Source organism: Vicia villosa, linkage group LG3, assembly GCF_029867415.1.
Source record: "Vicia villosa cultivar HV-30 ecotype Madison, WI linkage group LG3, Vvil1.0, whole genome shotgun sequence".
In the NCBI taxonomy this organism is placed as follows: Eukaryota; Viridiplantae; Streptophyta; class Magnoliopsida; order Fabales; family Fabaceae; genus Vicia; species Vicia villosa.
The window spans coordinates 4,349,105-4,357,901 of NC_081182.1; the positions used below are offsets into that span (position 1 = coordinate 4,349,105).

Genomic DNA, 8,797 nt, shown 5'->3' on the forward strand with positions numbered 1-8,797 from the left:
CTACCATAATTTTGATGCACTCACTATAAATCTCTTGTGATCATTCATTTCATAATCAATGAAGATGAACCTTTTCTCATAACATGGTATCTAGAACTCTTTCTTGGAGAGTTTGATCTCTCTCTGCTTCATTCAGTTTTGCAAGTTTCACCATGATACTTGATCATTTTTTATCCTTCTTCAATCCTTGGATTTTCATTCTGCTGCAATTTGATCTTGCATTGTCATCGATTCATTTGCTTTTTTCTTCATCAAAATGGCACCAAAAAATGCTCAAGTTCAGCAACTTCAAAACCAAAGTGATTCGATTTTCTATATGCATCCCAGTGATGGTCCCAATTGAATTATAGTTACAACGAAGTTTGATGGAAATAACTATGCGGCTTAGAGCAGGTTTATGTGTAGGGCTCTTGGAGAGCTAAGAACAAGCTTCTAATCATTGATGGTTTGTTGCCAATCCTTGATTTTGATGACCTGAATCGAGAAACTCGGAAAAGATGCAACCACTTGGTACATTCCTTTGTCATCTCTTTGAAATTTTAGTTTAAGTCATCTTTCTAGTCATAGGATGACACTGATGTACAAATTGTATCAAAATATTACTCATAATAAAGCAAGTGTTTAACCAAATCAACATACATTCTTCTTACCTCACCACCACCATCAACTTCTAATTCTCCTCCAACCCCATACCCCACCATTCTTGATGATGTTCATAATGATTAAATACCAACAACTAATGCATATCCTAATACACTAGATTCCATAAATCACAACATTCCAACCATCAAACACTCCATAAGAACAAAAAATCATCCATATTATCTTAAGGATTACTCGTGTAATTCATTTATTGATCAATCCAATCAATCATCATCAGATATTATAACTACTATTTTCTAATTACTTGTCTAATTCTTCATTGTCTCCCACATATAATCATTTTGTCACGACTATCAACACTCTTCATGAACCAAAGCCATATGCTAAAGCTAGCAAATTTGAATGTTGGAATCAATCAATGCAAGCTAAGTTGTTAGGTCTTGAAAGAAAATGCACTTGGGAAATTGTTGACTCACCATAAAACATCAAACCAATGGTTGTAGATAGATATAGAAAATAAAATATTATGTTGATGGCTATTTGAGAGGTTCAAAGACTGACTAGTAGCAACTAGGGGTGATCGTATCCGAACCAATCCAAAAGGAAAACCGCAAACCGAACCAATTCAAACCGAAAATCGCAAAAACCACTTTTGGTTTGGATGGTTTTGGATGATTTTTGGGCCGAACCGCACGGTTCGATTCGGTTTGCGGTTTTCATTTCACAAAACCAAACCAAACCGAACCGAACCGCATATTTAACTAAACTTTTAAATTTCTATAATTAATTTATTATATTTCCAATCCAATTGCAATACTGTACACTCACGTCACGTGACTCACTATTCCTTCATTTTTCCTTCCTATTCAACATTTCAACTTCATTCTCTGATTTCTCTCTCACTCATTCTAAGGAAGCATTTGGTGTATATGTAGTACTGATAATATTTAGTCCTGAAGTTGTAATGTTGTATTAATATTTAGAACTGAAGTTATCTGATACTTGTATATGTTGTATGTAGTTTATTAGTTAGTATGTAGTTTATTAGTATGAAAAACTGTATATAGTATGTAGTATGAATAACTGAAGTTATATTAGTAATTTAGTATGTAGTATATGTAAAATACATAGTATGGTACTGTAAAATACATGATACACTTATATGGTAGTAATTTTGGTGTAAAATACATGTATAGAGGAATGAATTATTTTGGTGTAATTAGTATGAAAAACTTCTTTTTAACGGTACTGTAATATATGTATGGAAGAATGAATTATTTTCCTTTTTTTTATTTCAGTACATTTTTATTTTATGGTGTAAACCGCAGCCCACCGAACCGATCCTAACCGCATTAGTTTGGTTTGGTTTGGTTTGGATGACTTTTTAAAAATTAATCGAACCAAACCGAACCACATGCATTTTTATCTCGCGGTTAGGATGACTTTTATGCTCAAAACCGAACCAAACGACACCGCGAACACCCCTAGTAGCAACGGGACGCAGGCGCTATGTCTGGAGTTGGATCTGGAATGACTATAAGAAGACCATGGGAATGTCTCGCACATAGTGCTTCCCTTATGAGGAGAGAATTATATAATTTTTCCAATCTGGAGTTGAGAGTTTTGTTGTTGAATTATATTATACATGTTGTCAATTAGATCATATGCTTCTTGTGCATCTAAGTTTTCCTAGAACGGTTGGAGATTAGGTAACATCTCAAATGCAACCATCAAAGGTTGAGGTAAAGGATCATTAGACAATCTGTCTAGGCCAAGTGGTTGATTAGGTTGGAAACTTAGGAGAGGTTGAGATATTTTTTGAACGACTCTTCGAGGAATCATATTTGAGTCAATTGGATCTGATGGCTATGCCACAAACACTGGATCATCTAATCTTGAAGGAGAAGAAAGAAGATAAGGATTTATTCATAATTCTCCTGCTAATGTGGCGGCGGCAGTCGCCTTAGAATATTTATTGGATCTAGAATCAACCATAGTAAGAGTTGCTAAGTTTCAGATATTAGGTAAGGAGATCATTATCTTGATGACCAAAGGTATGAGATCTAAATCTTCGACGTAAGAATGATCATTTCTTGTTAAAATATGAGGAATCGAAAGCCAATTCTCACAAAAAACACCACTGTTTCATGAATGAACCAGAAATATGAAATGAATCAGTGCTTTGACTTCTGATGAGATGCACTAAGCTTTGCGATACGAATGTGCGACGATGTTCCTGAAAAGTTAACACTGCAATGCCCAAGTCAGTTAGAGAAAGAGAAACGATGAATAATGAGAATGGATTTGAGTTTCCTATAGAATGTTGTCTTCTTCTCTCTTTATTTAGCAAGTGCGATTATAACCTCTCCACGCGGAACACGATATATCGTGTTAGGGACCTTTTGATCGATCTTGTTGGTGTATGATGAGCTAGCGGCTGAGAGTGTATATGCTTGAAAGTACAAAAATTCTCATTTCTACTGCGTAGTTCTCAATAGCGCTCAGTCTTGGCCCTCCCTTACCGAGCCTTATGGACGGTCTGAAACAACAATCAAAATAAAATTCCAATTTATTTTCAAAGATGAAAAAAATAAAGATGGAAAGAAATAAAAGGGATAGAAAATTAACCAATAAAATATGAAACAAAAAACGACAACCGAAACATATGCTAATAGAATGATGGTGGTGAATGGAACGATGGAGGCAACCGAAATAAAGACGTTGAGCGGTGAAACTTAAGATTTGTGGTGGGTAACAAATTTTATGTTGGGGTTTGTTGTAATTTGTGAAAGAAATAAGTGAAGTGAAGCAACACACGTGTGTGCTTAGGGATGATAATATGGCCCATACCTTGTGGGTACCCGTAAAAAATATCCACAACGGGTAGGGTAAAAATCTGCAAAATGGATAAAGGTACAGGCACGAGTAATTACCCATTAAAATATATGGGTATGGATGCGGTGCAGACACAAATATCTTACTACCCATCCTAATCCATACCCCCATTTTATATTTATATAATATTATTTTTATTATTAAATGATAATATATGTTTATCAATTTTTAAAAAATATATCGCTATTACACTACATATTTATTTCTTAACTCAACAATAACATCCATAATTTTTTTAATATTGTTAAAAAAAACTTAAAATTATATGATATTTTGTAATTAATCGATTTAATTTTACTACAAACGCAAGTAAACGGGTACGAGTATGAGTAAGAGTTACCCATAGGGTATTTGTGCGGGTATGGACATTGGTGTCCACGTAGATACACGTTTCGGGTACGGAGATTTTTTCAAACCGAAGATATGGAGACGGATACTATAGTATCATACCCAAACCCAACCTATTGCTATCCCTACGTGTGTTGTGTTGAACCAATTATTCATAAACTCCAAATATAATCAGTTTGGTTCAACAATTTCACAAATTTTTTAAAATGAAAATAAAATATCAAATCGAATAAATTTGAATTTATTTGTTTGATTCGATTATTGAACCAAATTAAAATAGATAAATTTTTCCGATATTTGAAATTTAAATTTACTCGATTTTGTTTAACATCTATTTTTAGTCCGCAAATGTAAAAGGATTAACTTTGCTATAGAGTCTCTAAGCTTTCCAAGGGCGAGGCAAACATCATTTTAGAGTCGATGCAACATTCTAAAGGTTACCTATTAGACTAAGTATTACTGTTTTTATAATATGAAAAATATCGTCAAACTTTACTGAACTTATTGTTTTTATACTAATCTTTACTATATAATTTATCACGTGGTTTGATTTTGTCTCCTAAGATGATTATTATACGTTGAGACATCTTTGTACGCAAGACTAGCATCTCTATTTGACATTCAAGAAGAAAAAAACAGAATGAGAGATAGAAACAGCATATCTATCAACAGACAAAGTCAATGATGGACGATTTCAATTCTACCATAGAATAGAAGATCGATGGGTCAGGATCCTCTCCATTTTTCTCTCTCTCCATTTTCTCCATTATTATAGTTTTGTATGTAAATAACACGTATTTTCATGACATGTGACATTTATTTCACATTTATTTAATTTTATTTACTCAAAACTATAGTAATGGAGTCTTCCATTTCTTTTAAGAAATGGAGACGATCTCAACCCAAGATCGATACACTGAATCACTTTATTTGTTGACAAATCTTTACATGTGCTGTGGGACTAAAGTGTCTGATGCTCAGTATAATCATCATCACCATTGAAGCAATGAATTTGACTAGTTCAATTTTTTTTTTTTTAAATATTTTATAATCAGTTCAAATAGTACTATCAATTTATCTGTTCATAAGCTCATTCCGTCTGATTATGAATAAATGATTATTTCACTTTTAAATTCAATATTGAATAATATTGTAATTGTTCCAATTCAACTATAATAGAAATCTTTACTTTTATGACTCTCAGTAAATATATATCTTTCATTTTATATTTATATAGTCATGATGAATATATATTAACATTGAAAAAAACGGTTTGATCACTCACCCACTTCAAAGGGATCATAAGGATTTAAGTACTCACAAATCTCTTTGAAAATAACCATTGAGCGATTAACTTTCCCACGTACCCGTACAAATTGATCCTTCCAATTTTTATGATTGAACGAGTAAGTATGGAGTAAGTAGAGCCCTCTTGGCGAGGGTGCTTATAGATATTTATTACTCCACTTTTTTCAACGCTTTTGATACAATGGAACGAGAAGAAGATGCATATAATAGTTGTTATATCCAAACAAAGCACATTGAATTAGACATTTAGCTCCACTTGTTTCGTTAAGAATTACTTCACTTCAAATCTCAGTTTATTTCGTTAAGTTCGGCGTGTTTGCTTCACACATTTTTTATTTTTTATATATTTGATATTTTAAATTAATATTTTTTAAATATTAAAATATATGTTGATTCTTAAATTATTTTTTAAAGATATATAATTTATATAGTTGACTTTATTTGTATATTTATTTTCAAATTAAAAAATATATATGTTATTTTTTAAATTATTTTCATAAAAATAAAATTTATATTATGTTATTTTTATTTGTATAATTATTTTTAGAAATATTTTTCTCATTTCAAAATATAAATTATCAATTAAAATTATTAAATTAAAAGAAAATATAAGATTAAGATTTGAAGTAAATCTTTAAACTTATTTTTAAAAACAATATAATTCATCTCATACATAATCGAATTCACTAATGAACTTAACAAGTCAAACTATGTATAGTATGATTTTAAAATGTTTGATTAAGTAAAAGTATAATTGATTATGTCTTCAGAATTCATACTACTTGAAGCTAGAATTTGTAGCTTATGTCTCTAGAATTGGTTCTGGATGATTTTTACATTATAATTTATTGTTCAATTCACTTTTACATAAATGTATCCAAATATAAATCAATTCTGCTAAACTCAATTCTAATAAAATCAATTCTACCAAACTTAATTCTGCTATAATCAATTATGTCTACCGTCAATCCAAACACATCCTTAGTTAACGAACTTTATTTTTTGCTCATATTCTATTTCATTTGATTCATGAACCTAATTCAACGATTTAATTGTTGAACCGAATTCTAAATTATTTTCGAGTTGGTTCGATTACCTTAAAGAAAAAAACTAATTATATAAAGTTAAAAATATGTCTTATCATTTATTAAAATACAAATTCTAAACCAAACCATATGCCTAATGTATAAAATAGTGACTAAAAACTTATTTTACCAACTAAAAAAGTTACAAAAACAAGTTAATATCTCAAATACAGAAATCCATATAGATATACAAATAGTGCACTCACAAAAACAATTTATTTGAAGAGTGGAGAGTATGAAAGTTCAATCTTGTTTGCCATAAAATTGAGAAAGTTTCCAATGTAAGAATGCAAATCTTGCAAACTCCACCCTTCCACTGGATCACAAACACACTCCCATTCAATCATACACCCTACACCTTCATCATCACTGATTTTCAGCGGCAACACTTTCATTATAGCCACATAATTCTTAAATCCCATGTTGTTACCAACAATTTCATATGACAAACAACGTTGTACATGATCTATTGTCAACAGCTTCTCTTTGAACCACTTAACAGTTCCTTTTTTGGTTGAAGCACAGTAACGAACAACACCAGGTTGGCCATCAACTCCTTCAAATTTATAACAAGTGTCAATTGGTAGCCATTTGTGTAGGTTACAGAAATCTTCTAACACACTCCATACTATTTCCTCATTGGTGCCTCTTACCTCAACAATGGCTTTACCTTCCCATTTTGTTGCCTTGTTTTCCTCTCCCATTTTTCTAGTCGATTAACTCAATATAACTTGATGAGATTTTTTTTTTAAAAAAATTATGTGTAGAACTTCTCTTTTTATAAAATTAGTGAGGTGCTTGATATCTATATATACATTTCCAAACATATACTGTATTGGTCAACCCATGCAGTATTCTAAGAAAGCAACCACCCACCTTAAAATTTCAATATTCAAAATTATACCCGGTCAATAAAATGAAAGTTTCAATATATAATGATACAAATAATTTCCTCAAAGCATAATAATAATAATAATAATAATAATAATAATAATAATAATAATAATAATAATAATAATAATAATAATAATAATAATAATAATAATAATAATAATAATAATAATAATAATAATAATAAGTATTTGATAACTTTAAATTCTATTGATATTTTATACCTTTTAGACAAAATTAAATTTATTTTGAAATTATGTTCTAATAATAATAATAATAATAATAATAATAATAATAATAATAATAATAATAATAATAATAATAATAATAATAATAATAATAATAATAATAATAATAATAATAATAATAATAATAATAATAATAATAATAATAATAATAATAAGTATTTGATAACTTTAAATTCTATTGATATTTTATACCTTTTAGACAAAATTAAATTTATTTTGAAATTATGTTCGGTCAAAACCGAGATATCTTATACAATGTTGAAATAATGCGGGAGATAAAATTATATGAATCAAACAATGAATAATATATGAAAATAATAAATAATGAACATTGAATTGATAACTCAGTTCGGTGCAGCATCACCTACGTCTGAATGACTTTAGCCAAAAAAAATGAAATTCACTAACTCAAATAATCAATAATACACGACGATCTTATCTGAAATCTTTCAACTAAGTGTCATTTTTCCTTGAATTTGATATCCCTTTGTTTCACACAAAAACTCTCTTCCAAGTATTTGCAAGAACCAATTATTTTGATGTGATTAAAATCATAATTACAGGACAAATACTCCAAATTTGACTCCATGAGATAGAATATGACACAAGAAATAAAATACAAAGAATCAAGAAAAACTTATTATGACACACCTAAAATCTTTCTATAAAAGCGCGAGTTTTCAAATAAGAAGAACATTGTCTTTATATAATAGAAAATACACATCATGCCAAAAACCGAATAGGATTCACCAAAAATCACCCTAATCTAATATTCAACAAATCATGTCCTTTTAATATAATCAAATATAAAACTTATTATGACACACCTAAAATCTTTCTATAAAAGCGCGAGTTTTCAAATAAGAAGAACATTGTCTTTAAATAAAAGAAAATACACTTCATGCCAAAAACCTAATAGGATTCACCAAAAATCACCTTAATCTAATATTCAACAAATCATGTCCTTTTAATATAATCAAATATTTTAATTAAAACATATTCAATTAAATCTTCTTCATTCAGATTTATAATTTAATAAACTGATTTGATTTAAAAATCTTTTTCCAACAAAATCTTTGCAAGCTTCTAATTGAACTAAATCAAAAACAAATTTTATAATAAAATTTGAAGTCATCTCATAATAGTCTGAGTACCAACTAGAGACATGTCTCATAACAAGCCATAACAGATTGTTAGATGAGTTTCCTATACAAATTATATCAATAAACTATAATAAAAAACTCCCCCCCTTTTGCTATTTTTTAATCAAAACAACATTGTAAATATTTAAGCATATCTGATCTCAAGAGAAATACTTGCATGGATACGAACCTAAATCCATATTTTTAGGCACAACCAATGAAAAGAGAGAGAATATAAATTTATTTAAATTTAAATTTTGTTTTTAATTGGCATCAT

General features: G+C 29.4%; 1 protein-coding gene across 1 annotated transcript; it reads right to left on the reverse strand.

The window, feature by feature from the left end:
- Positions 1-6,404: 6,404 nt before the first annotated feature.
- Positions 6,405-7,001, reverse strand: LOC131654783 (lachrymatory-factor synthase-like). Its single transcript, XM_058924716.1, has one exon. It carries the CDS (start codon positions 6,941-6,943, stop codon positions 6,455-6,457), a length of 489 nt encoding a protein of 162 aa, XP_058780699.1. The 5' UTR covers positions 6,944-7,001; the 3' UTR covers positions 6,405-6,454.
- Between the last annotated feature and the right edge of the window lie 1,796 nt (positions 7,002-8,797).